The following is a 21039-nucleotide window of genomic DNA, read 5'->3' on the forward strand; positions in this document are numbered from 1 at the left end:
TTTATTTATTTATAAATTACAAGGACCAAGTTAAATAAATGATTTCTTTTATTAAATGCAATTAAATGATAGCTAATAATCCCTTATTCACAGCGCTAAACCCCCCATAAAACACAGGGTTTTCATTGTTGAACACTTTTCCATAATTGTTTTTTCCATAATTCTAAATCTTTATGTAATTCAACTAATCTTTTTAATTCTTTATCAACATTACCTCCTTTTGATTTTTTCAAGATTTCAATTGTTTTATATAATTTTTTATATTCTTTATACTTGGATTTGAAACGTTGTGCTAAATTTTTATAATATTCTTCATCTTCTGATGTTGTTGGAGAATTTGATCGTTGTCTTTTTTGTGGTATTTCAGGTTTGTTAAATCTTTTCAATGGTTTAGGTTCTTCTCTTGGTACATCTTTTGTTAATTTTCTAATAGCTTTTGGTTCTTTTGGAATTTCTTTAACACCTGGTATCATTAATAACCTTGCAGGATGATTTGATGGATATTTCAGATAATCAAAAACTAATTTACAATTTTTTTGAATTAATTTTAAATCTTCATCTTGATAATTCCCAGGTTTTAATTCTTTATAATTTCCATAATTTAATACAAAATAACGATCTTGTTCATTAAATTGCTTTGGTGTCTTGGGGTATTCTTTTATTATGTATTGATTTGGTAATCTTGGTGTATATATCATTGATATTGATCTTAGGTTTGATTCTATATCAGATATGGAGAATTTTGTCTTTTGATGTAATTCATCAATTGTTATTGGACCTAATGATAAATAATAAATTAATTTTTTGGATATTAAATTTGAACTTTTGATGGTAGTTGAAGTAGAAGTTGTTGTGGATGATGATACTGTATTTGAACCATTTGATCTATTCCTTTGATGATTTGAGCCATGTGTTGAATTTGATGGTGGTGGTGATGGTTTTGTTGATTTAGTTTCCACAATTTCATTTTTAATAGGTACTTCTTGATTTATAACAGGATTTAATCTTGAATGTATAATTCCAATGTTTTTAAAAGTTGATGAAGAAAATTGTTTATATATATGAGTTTTACTTTGTTCTTTTAATTGATTAAGATAAATTAATTGATCATCATTTAATTTTAATTTTAATTCACCATTATTAACTATAATTTTCAATTTAATATTTGAATTTGATATAATTTTTTGTAATTCTTTTGAAATTGTTAAATTGAAAGCTATTGGAGTTGATGATTTATTTGAAGATGATGAAGTTAATGGTAATAGTTTTTGTGTGGACATTTGAATACTGATCCTTGATGTTGTATGAGTTATATTTGGCGGTAAGTATTAAACCCTTATATACTATGGAATTTCTTTTTGATCCACAATATCCAGATAAAGAAACTGAAAAGATTTATGAAATGATTGTGATGATGATTATAATGTGATGTGTATACTCTGAGTCAAGTGTTGGTGTATTATGAATAGAATAACGTATGGTTTAAAACAGTTTTCAAAAGGGAAAAGGAAATTAGAAATTGCTTATTACTCGAGAATAATTCAAACTAGTTTAAAATGAGAATTAGATCAATTTGAGATCCTTTGTGCTGATGTCAGCGAATGGTAATCGCAGGGGAAGTTGGAAGGAGTGGGAAGAGAGGGAAAAGAGGGTGAACTAAAGAAGGAGATAGAGAGTGATTGTTGGACTACATGTTGATACTGTGAGTTCCAGGATCATTGTGCAGTTTGAATCGTTTCAATACAACCAATAATGGATCCATGAGGTGAATTTGTACTGCATTGAACTATCACCAGATAACTAAAGTGAGAAGTGGGAAGACTAGAACATTGAGACACTGACTACTATTTATACCGTGTAGAAACACATCACCATCACTATCAAACACATTCTATACAAGTACACCAATACATCTACTCATTAATATTCATAACTATAATATTCCAGATAGAGGTAGTACTTCCTTTAAAATTGTTTCAAATTGTTTTAAATTTAGTCCTTCTTACTTTCCTAAAACAGTAAAATTAAAAATAAAAAATAAAAAATAAATTGAAAATTGGTGAGCGATTACGTAATGATTAGGTAATACATAGGTCACATGATCACTATTTTGATTACATCATCATGACATCATTTTGAATTTAAATTAAACTATCACGTTTTCAGTCACATGACAATATTTCCATCTGTCATTTCCATCGCGTGTCACTAAAATATTCCTAAATCAGCAAAAATTTGATCAAAATCCATCACCCTATTCAATAAACAATAACATCAAAACATCATATTACATATAATAATTATACAATGTTAAAGTGGGTTCAAGGTGGTCTTTCAGCTGTCACTGGTATTGCAGAACCAGAATACGGTCCAGAATATATCCATTCAATCACTGATACTGTTAAAGATAAACAACATTTCCAAATCGCCACTAAACAAGATTTTAAATGGCAATCACCAACTTCAACAAATGTTGAAACTCAAACTTTTTATTTTAATGATTTAACTACTGGAATCATTGGTTTTGCTCAAGTTATTCATTCAAATGTTGTAGGAATTCATACTACGGCTCAATTTACTTTTAAATTATTTAATACAAATACTAAGGAACAAATTTGGACTTCAACAAAATTAGAAGATTTTATTATAAAAGGTGAAAATTTTTATGCTTCAAATTTAAAAATTGAAATAAATGATGAAGGTAATGAATATCACTTAGTATCAAAAGTTAATCCAGAATCAATTGTTGATTTAAAATTTTCCAAAATTGCTCCATCTGTTAAAATTGGTAAAGATGGTGTTACAATTTATGGTGATGATGTGGAAAATCCTTGGGGTACAATGAGACATGTCTTTTGGCCAAGAAATAAAGTTGAGGGTTCAATTCAATCAACCAAGGAAGGTTCAACAGAAACTAAAAATTATGAAATTAATGGGTTTTCAATGTTTGTTATGGCTTTACAAGGTATGAAACCTCATCATGCTGCTGCAACTTGGAATTTTTTAAATTTCCATTCAAAATCTCTAAGTACTGTGGTAATGGAATTTACAACTCCAAAATCTTATGGTTCAACAAAAGTTTCTTTAGCTTTCTTGTCAAATGATGAAGGAATTATTGGTTCTTCAATTAATAATGAAGTTTTACATTTAAATCCTGAAATTGATGAAGTTGGTTGGCCAAAACCAACTTCATTAGAATTTAAAGGTCATGGTATTGATTCTAAAGCTAATGATGAACAAGTTCAATCAGGTTCAGCTAAACCTGTTGAATGGACTTTAAAAGGTGGTTTACAATTAGTTGAAAGAGTTGATGTTATGCATGAAATTCCAAATTTTGTTAAAAATTTAGTTAGTGGAGTTGCTGGAACAAAACCTTATATTTATCAATTTTGGGATAATATGACTATTGAATATAATGAAATTAAAGAAACTTCAATTGGTTATCTTGAAGCTACTTTTATTACAGAGTTATAATAACATAAACTACATTTTGCACATATAAACACATTATAATATTTTTTTACCCGTTCTTTTTGGCTACAGTTTGATTTTTAATATTTGGTTTCTATCTTCAATCATGACTAATGCGTATATCTAATTATTTTATTAAATTATGTAGTTATCATATTATGCTATATTAAATTATTCATAAAGTTCTTTATAAAGTTCTTTCTAAAAATTTATAAGATTCAATTTGAATTTTATAATTCCATCTTTGCCAAAAATATTTATTTTTTAAATTTAATTCATCACCTTCAATTTTTAAATAATCAATACCTTGAATCTTATTAAATTTAATTAATTTAATATAAAAACTTAATAAAATAAAATTAAAATAAAACCTTGATAAATTTATAACAAATGTCATTAAAAAAATCCATCCATATTCATAATTTTGTGATGCACTTTTACTATAATCTTCACCAGGTTTAATCTCAGCTGTAACATCTTCATTAATAAACCATTCTCCAGCAAACCATAAAATAAATCCTAAACTTGTTAAAGTATCAATACTATAAATTATTAAAATAACTGAATGTTCTAAAATTTTGGGGTTCCTAATATTTGAAGCACCCAAGAAATAATATGGTAACATCAAAAGACTTGTTATATATAATAACCATTGAATAAAATCTAATGGATGTCCTGTAAAGATTGATAAAATACCGAAAAGACCTGATAATTTATTTAATATTGCAATACCCAAGATTAATTCAACTCCTATATAAAGTGGTAAGATTCCTAGAAATTTCTGGAAAAAGTTAGTACAAACAATCTCAGAGCAAAGGACAACGATTAATACCTGGACATACATTTGGAAGTGGTATTTGGTTTAGAAAGGACATGATGCTTGGTATTTTGTCAAATAATTGGTTCAATTTTGTGTTTATTGTTTATGTTTTTGTTAAATCAAATCAATTTTTTTGGCGGGAATTTAAAATAATTTATATTTTCGCGGGTCCTTATATAAGGAAAAAAATTTATATGCGATGAGCTTTAAAACTTGAAAGGTATAATTTTATTGGATTTATTGGTATTTTATTAAGAATTTATAGCTGTTATTTGGTGATTAATATGAGTGATTTGGAAGAGAAAGTGGAACAACTAGACATTGTCGATTCAGGCTCTGATTCTGAGGATTCTGGGTTCTCTGATGAGGAAATTAGTACTAGTAATAATGGTTCATCAAATAATAATTCTTCATCAGTAACAACTTCAAAACAAACCGTTGATAAGGCTAAAATTTTACAAAAATATTCTGATAAAATTAAAACAGATGAGTTTTTATTCAAACAGAAACAACTTTCAAAAGATAAAGCTGATAGAGCTACTGTGGAGAATGTTTTAGATCCAAGAACTATTGGGTTCATTATTAAATTAATTAAAAAAGGTACAATTACCAAGATTAATGGATGTTTAAGTACTGGTAAAGAAGCTAATGTTTATCATGCAGTAAATGATCAAACTGAGAAAGAATATGCTGTCAAAATTTATAAAACTTCTATTTTAGTTTTCAAAGATAGAGAACGTTATGTTGATGGTGAGTTCCGTTTTAGAAATTCAAGATCTCAACATAATCCAAGAAAAATGATTAAAATTTGGGCTGAAAAAGAGTTTAGAAATTTGAAAAGATTATATACAATGGGGATGCAAAGTCCTGAACCGATTGATTTAAAATCTCATGTTCTTGTTATGGAATTTTTATCAAGAGGTGATGGGTTTCCTTCACCAAAATTAAGAGATTATAATTTTGCTGATTTAGATGAAATTACACATTTTTATTATTTAATGATTCATGATATAAGGTATATGTTTCAAAAATCTCGTTTAGTTCATGCTGATTTATCTGAATATAATTCTATTGTTCATCAGGGGAAATTATATATTTTTGATGTTTCTCAATCTGTTGAACCTGAACATCCAATGAGTTTAGATTTCTTAAGAATGGATATTAAGAATGTTAATGATTTCTTTATGAAAAAGGGAATTTATATAATACCTGAAAGATTAATTTTTAAATTTGTTATTGAAGATTTTAAAACTTTAGGATTAGATGGTGTTACTCATGATGATAAAGATGAAATTTTAGAATTTATTAAAAATATGCCAAAGAAAACTACTGAAGAAGAAGTTGAAAATGATGAAATTTTTAGATCTTTACATCTTGTTAGATCTTTAAATCATTTAGAAGAAAGAGATTTTGAAAAATTTAGATCTGGTGAAATTGATGTTTTGAAATCTTTAGATGCTGAAGGTGAAAAAGCTGATTCTGAAGATGATGAAGATGAAGATGAAGATGAAGACAGTGAAGAAGATGATGAAGATAGTGGTGACGACGAAGATGAAGAAGATGAAGAATCTGAATCTAAACCTAAGAAAAAATGGGTTGAAAGACCAGTTGAATTAAAAGGTAAAAAACATGAAGATAAAGATGATAAAAAATTAAGAAAACAACAGGCGAAAGAAGAAGCTAAAGAGAAAAGAAAAACTAAAATGAAGAAACACGTTAAAAAGAAACTCGTTAATAAAGGTAAGAAATAGAGCAATGGGGTTTTAATATACGTATGGATTCGAAAAATCAATAACAGTTCATTAAGTAGCATAATATGTAAACTAGTTATGTACAATAATATATAAATTTGAATAAGCTAAACAGAACCACCTGTTTGATGTTGTCCAACTAAACCAGCCATTTCCAATAATGCACGATCTTCACCGATACTTTTCAAATTAACTCCTTGTCTTCTTTGAGCCTCTTGTTGTTCCCATTCCCATCTCTTATTTTGTTCTTCTAATTCTTTTGCACCTCCACATCCCCATACTTCAACATCTCTGATTTGGAAAACATCTTCATATTCTTCCAATAAATCTTCATCATCAATTGATTTGAATTCCCCACCAAGTCCCAAGTTGCGGAACACTGCAAATTCTAATGTTGAATCAATAGTTAATGATACATTACCTGGATTATATCTCTTTATATTGTTTTTCAACGTTGGTTGTCTTGAACCGAATCCTAACCCACCACCAATTGTATTAAAATAGATAAAATTCTTAGCACTTATTGAAGGTTTAAAAATTTTTTGTATTGGTGATAATTGGAAAATTGTAGTTTGAGAATCTCCAAAACTATCTTTATTTGTAATTTTCCATGGTTGAGAAATATAAACACCATAAATTAATTCTTTACCTCCATTTTTTTGTGATGTAGTTAATTCCTTTTTAGCAAATGAAAAATCTTCTTCAAAATTTTTAAATCTTGGATTCTTGGTTTTATCATTATTTACACGACCACCTCTAATCAACAATATTGTTGGTGCATTCCATTTGAATACTTTTGATTCAAATGATCTCATTGAAAACCCAGAATCTGAACCAACATAAAGTTTCCGTATTTTGGAGTAAACAACTTCTTTAGGTAAAACAGTTGCTAGTTGTGATAAAAATTCATCATTAATTAATTTTGAAGTTGTTTTAACTTGTTTTTTCTCAACTTGATTTTCAAATTCTTTTGGATCTGTTATTGGTTCAAATAATAAAATTTCCAAAAGTGAAGATAACGGTTGTAATAAATTTGGTGTTATATATAACATTGTTTTTTGAAATTGATCAAATTTAACCCTTTGGTTTGAAATGTATTTACTTGATATATTTGGATTCATAGATCTCAAGATACTTAATGCATGTTTTTCATAACTTTCATATTTTTCAAAATGGGATTTATATATATCCAATGATTCTTGTGGTTCCAACCTAGTAATGATCAATAAAAAAGTAATAATCTCAAGTAGATCTTCAGCTTCAATATAGATCTCTGAAATATCAATGTTATCAAATGTTTTCACTGCATCTGTATCAGTCCATGAGATAACATTAGTACCACTATAACTAATGGTTTGAGTATCTGGTTGATTTTCAAATTTTTCAATGAACTTAGAGGCACTTTCAATACTAATTGCAAGGAAGATTAACTTCAAATAATCAAATTCCTTCTTTAATATTTTCCCATATCTATCTGTATTTAAAAGTACCATTGAATTCAGTAATCCATCAAAATTTATACCCGATATATCATGATTCATCAATGGGAAATTTGATAATGCCTTCACAGTATTATAGAGTAAATGTAATAATCTTGGCCTATTAGTTGGAAGATGTAGTAATTCTTGAAATTCCATTTCAGAAATCAGTTCATTCTTGTCCTTATCGTGGGCCTTCATATTTTTTTGAATTGACAAAAGTTCAATCGGTTTAAATTGTCTTCTGCATGCTTTGGAAAATAATGAGAGCAGCTCTTCATTTGTTACTGTTTTAGAGTAACTTGTACGTTCAGGTTCTGAACTAGCTGATTGACCCATACTTCACTACCGACTTGTACTTGACTTAATAAACCCTTTTAATTTGGTTGTTCCTGGTTTCCTAGCGAATTGGACTCATCAAACGCAGTAATAGCAACACTTTCCACTGAAAACCAATTGAGCACTGAGTTGAACAGAAACTAAACTATATCCCCTTGGATTTGAATACAGAAAACTCTCTAAAAGAGGCGAAAAACTGCAATTTATGTTTGTTTCTAATTGTTTTTATTAGCAAAAGCCATTCGCGAATTCAAGTATTATTTTGTGTTGGGCCACTCCCTCATCACTAAAAAAAAAATTTAAGCTCTGTTAAAAAGACATTAGATTAAACCAAATTTGATTAGATTTGTACACATTCCAACGATATTACAAGATGGCTAAAGGTTCTAAGAATTCAGGAAACCCAAAGAAATCAGTGGTTACTACTGATGAGCGTTTCAGTGCAATCCATAACGATCCACGTTTCAGATTGCCAAAAAGAGATGATATCAAAGTTGAATTGGATGATAGATTTAAAAAATCAGATCTAGAAGCTATTAAAAGAAAAGCAAAAATTGATAAGTATGGTAGAAAGATTAAAGAAAAGGATAATAATGAACCATTCAACAAGTATTACAAAACCAAAGATGATAAAAAATCCAAGAATGATGGATCTGATTCTGAAGAATCTGGTTCAGATGATGAAGAAGATGAAGAAGATGAAGATGAATCTAAATCAGATGAGGAAAGTGAAGAAAACAACTCCAGTGCTGATGAAACTGCAGATGCTGTTGCTAAAGTCGATCTTGCTCGTGGTGAAGGTTTACCTTCCGATGCTGAATCCTCAAGTGATGAATCAAGTTCTGATGAAGAATCATCTGAAGAAGAAGAAGAAGAAGATGATGACGATGAAAAACCAGAAGAAGGTGAGCCATCAAAGAGATTTGCTGTCGTTAATTTAGATTGGGATCATGTTAAATCTGTCGATCTTATGGCTACTTTCCAAAGTTTTGTTCCTGCAAGTGGTCATATTGATAATGTTTCAATTTTTCCAAGTGAATTTGGTAAAGAAAGAATGCAAAAAGAAGATATGGAAGGTCCACCAAAGGAATTATTCCAAAAAAAATCTAAGAAATCTCAACCAGAATCAGATGAAGAAGATGAGGAATCTGATTCTGATTCCGAATTAGAAGCTAAAGATTTATATGAAGAAGGAAACGGTGAAACTGATTATGATCATAAGAGTTTACGTCGCTATCAATTACAAAGATTAAGATATTATTACGCTGTTGTTACTTGTGACTCTGTACAAACTGCTAAAAATATTTATGATAATTGTGATGGTACAGAATATGAATCAACTGCCAATTTATTTGATTTAAGATATATTCCAGAAGAAATGGAATTTGATGATGAACCAAGAGATTCATGTAATAAAATACCGACAAATTATAAGCCACAAACATTTGTTACTGATGCATTACAACATTCAAAAGTGAAATTAACTTGGGATGAAACACCAGCTGAAAGAGTTAAATTAAGTTCCAAAGCATTCAGTCAAAGAGAATTAGATGATATGGATTTCAAGGCTTATTTAGCATCTGATAACAGTGATGAAGAAGAAAGTGATCATGAAGATTTGAAGAATAAATATAAAAATTTAGTTGGCCAAAGTACCAAGATTGGTAACAAGGATATTTTCAATCAAAATGATGATGATGAAGATGATGTTGATATGGAGATCACATTTACTCCAGGTCTTGATGAAAAGGCTGCTAATGGAGGTGAAAATAATGGACCAGCTGAAGGTCAAGAAGAATCAAGTATAGATAAATTGAAACGTAAAGCTAAAGAACGTCGTAAAGCTAGAAAAGATAAAATTAAAGAATTGAAAAAAGAAGCTGAAGACCAAAAAAGATCTGATAAACCAAATAAAGATAAAAAATCTAAAAAGAAGCAAAATAGAGATGAAGACGATGATGAAAAGAAAGCTGAATTAGAATTATTAATGCTTGATGAAAATAATAAGAAACAACAAGATCATTTCGATTTGAAAGAATTGATGAGATCTGAAAAGGAAAAATCAAAGAAATCTAAACACAGAAACAAAGATAAGATTATTGAAGATGATTTCAAACCAGATTTGAATGATCCTAGATTCAAAGAAATCTTTACCTCTCATGAATTTGCCATTGATCCATCTCAACCACAATTCAAGAAGACTGCTACTATGGCTAAGATCTTAGAAGAACGTAACAAACGTCGTGATGATGGTGAAACTGCATCGTCATCTTCTAAAAAATCATCAAAAGACACAAACTCTAAAAAGAGAAAAACTCCATCTTCTGAAAATGATGATGTCAATTCATTGGTGCAAAGAATCAAGCGTAAGAGTAAGAAATAGACAAGACTTAGTGCTCTTTGATTGTATATAAATTATCTCAATAAAATTTTGCATTTTTGTTAGAATTGTCCTGTAATTAATACGTAGATCTGATATCATCTATATGTATATGGAGGTGTCGGGATGTTGCTCCGAGAAACATTTTAGCAGTTGAAGATGAGCAAGGTAAAGACACCTTCAATTTGAACAATTCCTTTCCTTTCCAATCATATTAGGCCCAGACAGTTGAATAATTAAGAGAGTGGTACAGAAATGGGATTTGATACTGCTTACAGAGAGTCCTTTATCCAATGGGCTATAGACCAGGGAGTGGAAATCAACAAATTTGTCACTATAAAAGAGTCCCAAACTGGAGGTACTGGTGTTTTCTTCAAAGTGCAAGAATTTGTTCAAGAGAATGGTAAAATCGATGAGGATGATCAGATTGTGTTAATGAGAATACCTAAAAAGAACACGATGTCTTTGGATTCTATTGCTACAGATTTGTTAGAACCTCAATTGGCTTATGATGCGGATGCTCCAAAGGACTATATCAAACAATCTGATGTTTTTAAACAATTCTTAGCTGATTTAAGTAGGAATTTTCAAGAAGGTATTGATCCATATTTTAGAGGTGGTCTAAATGAAACAAATATTTTGGTTGGTGAAATACAGATATTGACTATCCTTAAAAAGCTCAGAGATCAATTGTATGAAGCTCCAAGTACAACGGAACATTACAAAGATTTTTTGAAAAAATCACCATTTGCAAAGTTTGATAGATATTTAGATTTACTTTATAAAACAGAAGTCAATTCATTGAAATTAGATACATACTATGAAGTTTACAAAACACAATTTAAATATAATCAAAGAGAATATAGATTTCTAATCGAAAAGGCTAAAAATTTGGCTATTTTCAGTTCATTGCTTTCAATTAAAGAAGATTTGGGCTTCAGCCTTGAAAACTATATTGATACTAAATTCTTACAAAAAATCGAAATCTCAGTTATTTCAAGAATCTTGGAAATACCGGAACCTTATGAAGATCAAGAGCATAATGCATCTCCAAGAGAAAATCGCTCAAATCCTTCATCTGAAGAATCTGAAGAAGCAGAAGTGCAACATGAATCCGATGGATATGTGGAAGATGATGAAGATGATGGTGAAGAACAATATGGCTTTTCAGTTGCCTCAACGATGGTTCCAATTATTGATTTTGTGAATCATAGTAACGATCAGGTTAATGCTAAATTTGACGTGGATGTCAAAAACGGAGATGTGTTATTGAAATATGATAATGAAGCTGAAATAACAGATGAAGAAATAGAATTGTTCATTACATATTCTGAATATGAAGATGTTTTCAATTTCATAAATGCTTATGGATTCATTCCTAAAAGTTCTAAAACTAATCCAGTTTATGAACATGCAATTGATAGAGATTATTTATCAAGTTATGAAATAGAAAATGAGGTTGATGGTGTTAACTATAAACACAATGTTGCAAACTTATTGAAATGGGTTGGTCAAGCTCCAAATATTCAATTCGTCTTGACTTATGATGGTGATGAAGTAAAAGATGTTAAATTGAATTTAGATCAAAATTTCATAATTTTTGGATTCTCTAAAGGTCTAACATACCATCCAGATAGAGCCTTAGAGATCATAAAAGAAACACATGGTGAAAATACCACAAATGATATTGCTAAAGAGATTTTGCAATTGGAAGAAAGTCCACATAGTGATTTAGTTGAATGTAATGGTCAAACACCATATACCCTCAGACAGGTTGATGAAAATGTTGATTTATGGACCATAATTGAAAACACACCAGATGAGGAAGTTGATGAGTTGATGATTGAATTTATTAAATTCTTGCTACCATATTTCAAATATCGTATAAAGGAATTGGATAATGGTTTGTTATTGAAAGCTAAAAATTTCAAATCAATTATTGTTCAATTTGCAGTTTTTGAAAGAGAGATCTTGAAGAAATTCCTTGAAATAGCCCAAGAAAAGGAAACTGAAGAAGATTTAATGGATTTTATTATTGGTGCTGATGAAATTGATACTGAATGGTTAAAGTATAGATTGAATCCAAGATACATTTCTCACTCAAAGAAATTGGAAATTCAAAATAGACATTTGGTATCAGCATTCCACCAATTGGGAGTCGATACAGATTAAATAACTTGTATATACATACCATATAGAGTTCAATGAATATAAAGGGGGAATTGAATGTTTGAACCATCATAATTAAATAAGATAACAACAACCAGCTTTGAATAAGGTTCATCCAATCAAAGAAGATATTAGTAGTTGAACAAGCACAAATACTTGCGAATGTCGAAATTCATGTAGCCATTCATAAAAATATTGATAAATTTTACTCAAACGTGTAACACGAACTTATTGGTCATAATTCAGGAGTCATAAGCCCAATCATACAGTATATAGAAGTTAGAACTTAGGATCTTAGGATGTCAAAATCAAGCGTTGATATATCGATGTTTAAGAATGACAAGCAGTCAAGAAACATATCATCTAAGCTTGAAATCATGATGCTACAAGTTTACAACACTAAAAGTTGTTAAGAGCCAAACAAATACTATGCAACTTCGAGTCTCGACTCTTGACTTACATGATGTTTCTCCATGACCATATATCTATTATTAGCGAACTGTTGATTTCAAATTTCAAGCGGATCTCTAGCATAATCAAAACTTTATCATCATTTCAATCTGATATCAAACACGAGCACGTCTGAACTTATAGACTTGGGTGTTTGGAAAACATGTTAAAGTTCAAATAGCGGCCCTGGGCCCTGGATAAATAGAAGTTATAACCTGATTTGGTACTCCACCATTCACACTTTGAGAGCTTAATTACTCAAAGGGGATATGACTCTTCTATTCTAGGACTGTGCCAATTATTATTATCTATCTTAAGATTCTTAACCGCATCTTCCAAGGCTCCTTGATCTAGGCTCTTTCCGAATATCTCTGTGTTTTTACGAGTTACTTGCAAACCCTTAAATTCAATTGTTGATGCGGGCGATGGAGGAAAACACATCTACTGAAACATAACGGAAATAAGATTTTGACACACCCTAATCTCTAAACATCAACAACAGTGTCGACAAAAAGACAGTATTCAACCGTATCAATACCTATTCATCCAGTTGAATTCTCAGTGCTATAACATACACTTTCCTTGGGTATCAGTATATTTACCTATGGAAGTTGTGATTCCCAATTCAGCTGATTTTTTTGATAAATACTCACTCTGCAGTTGAATGCATAGACTTTCACCTCTAAGAAAACTTTAACTTAGAAAAAACCACGATAACTCCATGAAGAAATAAATTTTGCCCATTGTGAAAATGAGATGATGATTGAAAACCGCTAATGTATGGTTGAAACTTGGGAAGTGGTGTTTAAAGAATTCCTAAAATGGATTGTTTGTACGTTTGTACAACCAAACATGCAGCATCAGTGGTGTTCTTGAACAGTCCTTTGGAATATGGGTAAATACAAATGAATTGGTATAAAAGGCATCCGGGGTCCCACATTCTTTATCACTAGAAAATCAATCGTTATTCTTTTGTTTTTAATAGATTATCTTCAAATCATTCCACTCGCTTTTCAAAATGAAATATCAAGTCTTAACCTCAATCATTGCTGCTGCTTCCTTAGTCAGTGCTAAAGCTGCTCCAGTTGCTGAAGCCTTACCATGGGCCAATGCTAATCCTCAAGCTGCTGCTGCTGCTGATGCTTACGCTGAAGCTTATGCTGAAGCCATTGCTATTGCTCACCCAGATCCAGAAGCTTATGCTTTAGCTGCTTCTGCTGATGATTGTGCCTCAATTGCTTGTCACGCTTCATGTGGTTTATTAATTATTGGTGGTCAAGCTTGTTCTACCAACAGTGAAAACAACTATAAAGGTCCATACAACACCTCTTGTTTATGTACCGAAGGTGGTGACTTCAAAAAATACTATGATCCATGTATGGAATGTGGTTGGACTTTATGGAAATATTATGGTGTCTATGTCGAAGAAGCTTTAGCTGCTTGTGATGGTTTATCAACTGAACCAACTGGTACTGCAAGATGTTCAACCACTTTGACTGATTCTTATACTCCAGATTATAACATTGATGGTTGTACTTACTTAGGTAACTGTCCAGAATCTACTAAAGCTCAAGAAGAATCATCATCAACTCAAGAAGCTTCAACCACTTCTCAAGAACAAACTTCAACCTCTGAACAACAACAAGCTTCTTCCTCCGCAGCACCAGAAGAAACTTCAACCTCTGAACAACAACAAGAATCATCAACCTCTGAACAACAACAAGAATCATCATCTCAACAACAACAAGAAACCTCTACTTCTGAACAACAACAAGAATCATCTGCTGCTGCTCCAGAATCATCTGCTGTTGAACAAACCACTGAACAAGCTTCATCTGCTGATCCATCATCTACTGCTCAACAATCATCAGCCGCTCCATCATCAGTTGCTGAACAAACCTCATCCGCTGCTGAAGCTTCAACTACTGCTGCTGTTTCCACTTTCGAAGGTGCTGCTGCTAAATTAGCTGGTGCCGGTTCAGCTGTCTTTGCTGTCTTAGTTTCATTCTTATTTTGAGAATTTATTAATCAATTTTTTATGATAACATATCTTTTATTCTAAGTATTGTTTGGTGAAGTGTTAATTACTTCCCATTTTTTGAATTCTTTATACCCTAATTTTTGGTGTATTCGTGTTATTTTGTTAATATGGTATAATGTATGGTAATAAAAACATTGGGTAACACCAGCATATGAAGTCGTAGAAACGCTAATTGAAAGCTGAAAATGAGCATTGAAACATCTTAGGCTGTAACATCACCATCTACCCTTACCGACAGCCAATACCGGCACTTTCTGTTATCCTGAAGGCCACCAATCCTGGTCAGTTTTAACTTTCTAGTAGTTTTCAGTTGTTGAAGTTGGCGAAGTTGTTGGCCCTCACAATTGTTTTTTATTGTTTTCGCGTCGCTGGCAAAAAACAAGTAAACAACTTTGACACAGAAATCAAAATCAATTAGATTTGAATCAGTCAATTTGATCAAGATTTATATTCAAAATGGCAAATATGTTAAAGCAAATTAGTGTGATTGTGCTTGTGCTCGTGCAATTGGTCAGCGGTCTACATTTTTACACTTCTCCAGGTGACACCAGATGTTTTTATGAAGAATTGCCAAAAGACCAAGTTGTTATTGGGAAATTTGATGCATATGTCAATTCAAGAGGTAATGAATTCGAATCAGATTCTAGATTGAAGCTATCAATAACAGTTGATGTATGTTGGATTTTTTTTTCTTTTTGCGCTATCTGATCTTATACTAACTCAATACACAGGAAACTTTTGATAATGACCATAGAGTTGTTTCACAAAAAAGTTCTTCAAGCGGTGATTTTACATTTTCAGCTTTAGATTCTGGTGAACATAAATTCTGTATTACACCAAGCTACTCTGATAAAACTACCAAGATCCGTGTGTTCTTTGATTTGGTTCAAGCCGCTGGTGAAACCATTGATAGTAAAAGAAAAGATGAAGTTTCAGTATTGACGAATAAAGTCAAACAATTGAATAACATGATACAAGAAATTCAAAACGAACAAAAATTAATGAGGGTAAGTTGACTTTTTAATATAGTATTATTTGAAGATTACATACTAACAAACTGCTTTATAGGAAAGAGAAGCTTCTTTCCGTGACCAAAGTGAAAGTACAAACTCCAAAGTTGTTCGTTGGTCCATCATCCAATTGATAGTTCTTGTCGGTACCTGTATTTGGCAGTTACAACACTTGAAAGGATTTTTCATCAAACAAAAAGTACTATAAGTTAAAAGAAATTCTGGACTTCAACGCTACCAACCTGTGCATCAAATATACAAATCATATAATCGTCCTTTGAACTCCGTGTAGCACCAGGTGTATCAGTATATATATCATGTATATTATTTCTAAACAAACCAACAACCTTTGAAATACCTTTTCACTAATCTCTTGTTAGTTTATTGAGAATGATTTGATCTGAATAATAGATTATGCGTCCCTTATCAAATCTGCTTATTATAGTGTCAAAAAAAAATTTATAAATGTAATCACCTTATCATAACATGAGCAGAAATTAACCCTTTATCTCACAAAAAAAATGGGTCAAGAAGATATAAAGAATGAGCTTGAGAAGCTTAGACTTGAGAATGAAAGGCTTAGAAAAGAATTAGCTTCGAAAGATTCTAATCAAATCAATGAAACTTATACTCCGAATTCATCAGATTTCACACTTGATGAATACAAGAGATATGGTAGACAAATGATTGTTCCACAAGTTACAATAGAGGGCCAAAAGAAGTTGAAGAATGCAAAAGTACTCGTCATCGGTGCTGGTGGTCTTGGATGTCCAGCGTTACTATATTTGGGAGGGGCCGGTATTGGTAAAATTGGTATAGTTGATGATGATACAGTTGATATTTCAAATTTACATAGACAAGTTTTACATACAACTGATAAAGTTGGTGAATTCAAATGTGAATCTGCTAAATCATATATAAACAAATTGAATCCGCATGTTGAGGTTCAAACTTATCCATTTAGATTATCAACATGTAATGCATTTGAAATATTTGAACAATATGATTTAGTCCTAGATTGTACAGATTCTCCATATTCAAGATATTTAATTTCAGATGTTGCTACCATTACAAAAATTCCTGTTGTTTCTGGTTCAGGTTTGAAAACTGAAGGTCAGTTATCTATATTAAATTTTGAAAATAAAGGGCCATGCTATAGATGTTTTTACCCTAAACCACCACCACCAAATAGTGTTACTTCATGTAAAGACGGTGGTGTTATTGGTCCAGTAATTGGTCTTATGGGTGTTATGATGGCTCTTGAAACTATTAAAGTTATTGTGGGTAGTTATTCAGATGGAAATTTCAAACCATTTTTATCAATATATTCTGGTTATGAACAACAAAGTATTAAAACATTCAAGATGAGAGGACGTAAAGCTGATTGTTTAACATGCAGTGGTCAAATCACAAAAGAAATAATAACAAAAGGTGATATAAATTATGCAGAATTTTGTGGTGTTGTTAATTATAATGTATTGAAACCTGAAGAAAGAATCTCAATTGAAGAATATCATAAATTAGTTGAATCTGATCACGTTCTTTTAGATGTTAGACCACCTGAACATTTTCAAATTATACATTTACCAAACTCTGTTAATATCCCATTAGACCGTTTGAAAAGAATTGAAAGCTTGGAGAATTTAGGTTTTGATTCAACCAAAAACATTTATACAATTTGTCGATTCGGTAATGATTCTCAATATGCTTCAAGATATCTTAATGATACTTTCGATTTGAAAACTAAAGATATAAGTGGTGGTCTTTTCCAATGGTCAAATAAAATAGATCCAAAATTCCCAACTTATTAATGAAATTAATGTCGCCAATTTTATATAAACCTATAATACATCAATTTTTAATCAATTGTCATATAATACAATTCATTTATTACTCGTAATCATCATAATTTTTCACACTATAATTAATTACCTAAACGTTCGATAATCACTAATCCAGATGTTGAAGCTGCTGCATACCATTTACCAGCATTTAAATTTTCATTCCATTTGATAGAGTTGAATGAAACTCCAGTCGGATATATATTTGTAATTGAATTATCAGATGTACTAATAGTGTCAGGTTGAAAGCTATCAACCAATCTATAAGTATCCTCTTTGGCGCCATATTGTAACTCCCATATACTAAGGATTTTATGACTTGCTAAACCTTGTTTTTGACCATTAAATAATCTTCTTGCTATATTTGTAATTTTGATCTTACCTTCTGCACCTCCTGATAGTAACATTGGGTGTAAATTTGATGTTGAAATTGATTCTGTTGATCCTTCATGCTTCACAATTGGTGTATTATAAAATAATGCACGAACAGGCTCTAATTCTGTCATGAAGTTACTTTCTAATTGAATAAATGAATATAGTTGAGGTGAATAGGTAACACTTTTAGTAATGACTCTATTTCTTGCTGTATAAGTTTTAGTGGAAACAATATCCTTTGTAGAAAACAAAGATGAATATCCATCTGAACAAGATGTAAAAACTGTAGTTTCATCATAGTTGGATAATGCAACTCTGGTAGAGAAAATATATCCTGTATGTAATTGATAGACATAAGACGGTATATTATCCAATAAGATAAATTCTGCAACTTCACCTTTATTAGTTCCACATATTATCTTATCATCAATCCAATCATAAGTTGAAATTAATCTATCTGGTATTGAATATTCAAATGAAGGCTCTATAATTTCTGAATTTGGATCAAGATTATTAGGATCTAATCTTAATAATTTGATAGTACCATCATTGAAAACAGCAGATAGCACACCCAACCCGTCGTGCTTTTTCCACTGAAGATCCCATGCGGATCCCCATTCATGAACAAATGATTTAAACAACTTCAAAGTTGAAGTTGATAAATCTAATTGATATATCAATATACCTGAACTAAATTTATTTCCACCATGAACTGCAAATTCTGGTGCGGCTGCATCATCTGTTATATCAGAGATAGCAATTGCAAGGTATTGATCACTCTTTTCATCTGTTTGATTAAGCCAGGCAAGATCTGTAACGACACCACCTGTGTTGAGAATATGTGCCCTTTCATTAGGTTTAATTCCACCAGGTGATATAACACTTGTTGGCGTATCTTTATATTGGAATTTTATCTCTCTATTAAGGTTTAATCTATCGTCTAAATCATTTTTGCTTAATTTCGTAGTTTTGATTATTGGTATATCTTTCAAAGTGACGGAAGTTCTATATTCTTTCAACAATTTTTCATCAAAATCGTAGATTGCACTTTCCCAATCTATTTTATATTCAAGTAGCTCAATTAATTTTTCTTTATTGTCACCGAACAATCTAAATAATTTATCTTTAACATTGGTAAGATCTCTTGCTTGAAATATTTCTTTTCTTTTACCACCGGTTCTTGGTGTAGTAGTTGGTTTAGGAGCTTTAGCATTTTTTCTAGGTTTCTTGGTAGCATTCTTCTTTGAAGATTTCAATGTCTCAATAACAACATCATCATCCAAAGTTTCTGGTTCTTCTGGTTCTTCTGGTTCGTTTTCTGAAGCAACATCAGCATCAAGATCATCATCATCACTATAACCAACTTCTGGAGGAACGACTTCATCATCCTTGTCATCATTGTTGTTATTGTCAACATAATCAACAGGGGCTTCGCGGTAACTCTTAGGCTTTGCTGTGCTTCTTCTTGGTCTTGCCATTGTATAATTATAGATTTCAGGTTTCTTGAATTGAATGTGATCGAAGTCTGTAAACTAAATCCTGTATTGTTTATATTTTATAAACTAAACGCGAAACTTATAACTTTTGAAACTAATTGTTATGGGACGCATAGGTATAGACTTCTACCTTCTACCAGAAAATCGGAGAACATCTTTCAATACAAAACTACTTTTGAAAATTTTATCTATTAAGATGTATGTATATAGTAGTATATTTAATCTCTGCTTAAGGAGGAAAATGCTTGATCTAAATCTTCAATCAAGTCTTGTGGATCTTCGGTACCAATAGAAACTCTTAATAATGTTTTCTCGACATATGGATCAGTAATAGCTCTCCATTCAATTAATGATTCAACACCACCTAATGAAGTAGCATGATGAAAATACTTCAATTTTGATGGTAAATGCTTTGCAGTTTCTTCACTATCGACATTTATAGCAAAAACTGGACCATACCCATTTGATAATTGTTCCTTGACGTATGGTTCTGTTTGTAATGATGAATGATGGATTTTAACTAAACTTTTAAATCTATGTTTGTTTTCGTTAAGAAAAGTAACCACTTTCAAAGCGTTTGAAGATTGTTTCAAAATTCTCAAATCAAATGATCTTAAGGATCTTAACAATAAGTAACTTTCCAAATTTGCGATGTTTGTACCCAAATAAATTCTGTCGTCAACCAATCTTCTCTTTACGTCCTTGCTTTTAACAGCTAAGACACCAGCTAATAAGTCAGAATGACCACCAAAATATTTAGTTGCAGAATGCATAATAATATCAGCACCAAATTTGAAAGGATCTTGTAAAGGTGGTGGAGCGAATGTTGCATCAACAGATAATAATGCACCTTTAGAATGTGCCTTTTCCGCAAAATATTTCAAATCATAGGAAGTACCAAATGGGTTAACAGGGGTTTCAATATGGATCAAATCACCTGGTTGTAATTTTTCCAAATCCTCTTCATTCAATGATAACTGTTTTAATCCACGGTTTCTTGTTTGTATATCTAAGATAGCATGAACTCCATGATAACATTGACCAAATGCGACTTGATTAGGATTGAAGTGAGTTATCAACCCATTAAAAGCACCAAGACCAGATGAATACACAACACTGTGACCACCAAGGATTTTATCGAAAACAGCCTCCACCTTTTCAGAGTTTGGATGTGATAATCTTGAATAGACAAATTCACCTTCTGGATAACCATTTGGTAAGTCTGCAATTGCAGTTAGAGTATTTGGGTCCTCATTATATCTGAATGTAGTTGACACATTTATTGGGGTTACTATGGAATATCACATTGTTAGTATTTCTCGAGCAAAACATGGACTTAAGATCAGGGGATTGATGCTAGTTATCTTTTCTATACCCAGTACTCACCCACATCAGGGACCCTATTATTGCTGTCATCA

At 31.1% G+C, this 21039-nt stretch overlaps 12 protein-coding genes across 12 annotated transcripts; 7 read left to right on the plus strand and 5 right to left on the minus strand.

The window, feature by feature from the left end:
- Positions 1 to 122: 122 nt before the first annotated feature.
- On the minus strand, positions 123 to 1280 carry BN7_3348 (uncharacterized protein; the record flags this gene model as incomplete). The annotated part of the gene is made up of 1 exon (XM_011276014.1): positions 123 to 1280. One exon carries the CDS (start codon positions 1278 to 1280, stop codon positions 123 to 125), a length of 1158 nt encoding a protein of 385 aa, XP_011274316.1.
- A 1027-nt stretch (positions 1281 to 2307) lies between these two features.
- SVF1 (Svf1p) lies at positions 2308 to 3474 on the plus strand (the record flags this gene model as incomplete). Its single annotated transcript, XM_011276015.1, has 1 exon — positions 2308 to 3474. One exon carries the CDS (start codon positions 2308 to 2310, stop codon positions 3472 to 3474), a length of 1167 nt encoding a protein of 388 aa, XP_011274317.1.
- Positions 3475 to 3658: 184 nt separating this feature from the next.
- KEI1 (Kei1p) lies at positions 3659 to 4346 on the minus strand (the record flags this gene model as incomplete). Its single annotated transcript, XM_011276016.1, has 2 exons — positions 3659 to 4218; positions 4304 to 4346. 2 exons carry the CDS (start codon positions 4344 to 4346, stop codon positions 3659 to 3661), a joined length of 603 nt encoding a protein of 200 aa, XP_011274318.1.
- A 229-nt stretch (positions 4347 to 4575) lies between these two features.
- On the plus strand, positions 4576 to 6042 carry RIO1 (protein kinase RIO1; the record flags this gene model as incomplete). Its single annotated transcript, XM_011276017.1, has 1 exon — positions 4576 to 6042. One exon carries the CDS (start codon positions 4576 to 4578, stop codon positions 6040 to 6042), a length of 1467 nt encoding a protein of 488 aa, XP_011274319.1.
- A 107-nt stretch (positions 6043 to 6149) lies between these two features.
- On the minus strand, positions 6150 to 7859 carry RTC5 (Rtc5p; the record flags this gene model as incomplete). Its single annotated transcript, XM_011276018.1, has 1 exon — positions 6150 to 7859. The coding sequence occupies one exon, from the start codon at positions 7857 to 7859 to the stop codon at positions 6150 to 6152; it is 1710 nt and encodes a 569-aa protein (XP_011274320.1).
- A 373-nt stretch (positions 7860 to 8232) lies between these two features.
- Positions 8233 to 10242, plus strand: ESF1 (pre-rRNA-processing protein ESF1; the record flags this gene model as incomplete). The annotated part of the gene is made up of 1 exon (XM_011276019.1): positions 8233 to 10242. One exon carries the CDS (start codon positions 8233 to 8235, stop codon positions 10240 to 10242), a length of 2010 nt encoding a protein of 669 aa, XP_011274321.1.
- A 252-nt stretch (positions 10243 to 10494) lies between these two features.
- Positions 10495 to 12411, plus strand: CTM1 (cytochrome c lysine N-methyltransferase; the record flags this gene model as incomplete). The annotated part of the gene is made up of 1 exon (XM_011276020.1): positions 10495 to 12411. One exon carries the CDS (start codon positions 10495 to 10497, stop codon positions 12409 to 12411), a length of 1917 nt encoding a protein of 638 aa, XP_011274322.1.
- Positions 12412 to 13876: 1465 nt separating this feature from the next.
- On the plus strand, positions 13877 to 14875 carry BN7_3355 (Cell surface glycoprotein; the record flags this gene model as incomplete). Its single annotated transcript, XM_011276021.1, has 1 exon — positions 13877 to 14875. The coding sequence occupies one exon, from the start codon at positions 13877 to 13879 to the stop codon at positions 14873 to 14875; it is 999 nt and encodes a 332-aa protein (XP_011274323.1).
- A 480-nt stretch (positions 14876 to 15355) lies between these two features.
- Positions 15356 to 15915, plus strand: ERP5 (Erp5p; the record flags this gene model as incomplete). The annotated part of the gene is made up of 2 exons (XM_011276022.1): positions 15356 to 15571; positions 15631 to 15915. The coding sequence occupies 2 exons, from the start codon at positions 15356 to 15358 to the stop codon at positions 15913 to 15915; spliced, it is 501 nt and encodes a 166-aa protein (XP_011274324.1).
- A 515-nt stretch (positions 15916 to 16430) lies between these two features.
- Positions 16431 to 17720, plus strand: UBA4 (Uba4p; the record flags this gene model as incomplete). Its single annotated transcript, XM_011276023.1, has 1 exon — positions 16431 to 17720. One exon carries the CDS (start codon positions 16431 to 16433, stop codon positions 17718 to 17720), a length of 1290 nt encoding a protein of 429 aa, XP_011274325.1.
- A 113-nt stretch (positions 17721 to 17833) lies between these two features.
- Positions 17834 to 19603, minus strand: TFC6 (transcription factor TFIIIC subunit TFC6; the record flags this gene model as incomplete). Its single annotated transcript, XM_011276024.1, has 1 exon — positions 17834 to 19603. One exon carries the CDS (start codon positions 19601 to 19603, stop codon positions 17834 to 17836), a length of 1770 nt encoding a protein of 589 aa, XP_011274326.1.
- A 236-nt stretch (positions 19604 to 19839) lies between these two features.
- Positions 19840 to 21013, minus strand: BN7_3359 (putative cystathionine beta-lyase; the record flags this gene model as incomplete). The annotated part of the gene is made up of 2 exons (XM_011276025.1): positions 19840 to 20912; positions 21004 to 21013. The coding sequence occupies 2 exons, from the start codon at positions 21011 to 21013 to the stop codon at positions 19840 to 19842; spliced, it is 1083 nt and encodes a 360-aa protein (XP_011274327.1).
- Positions 21014 to 21039: the final 26 nt, after the last annotated feature.

The sequence above is a fragment of the Wickerhamomyces ciferrii genome, contig 00090 (genome assembly GCF_000313485.1).
Source record: "Wickerhamomyces ciferrii WGS project CAIF00000000 data, strain NRRL Y-1031 F-60-10, contig 00090, whole genome shotgun sequence".
NCBI classification, from domain to species: Eukaryota; Fungi; Ascomycota; class Saccharomycetes; order Phaffomycetales; family Wickerhamomycetaceae; genus Hansenula; species Hansenula ciferrii.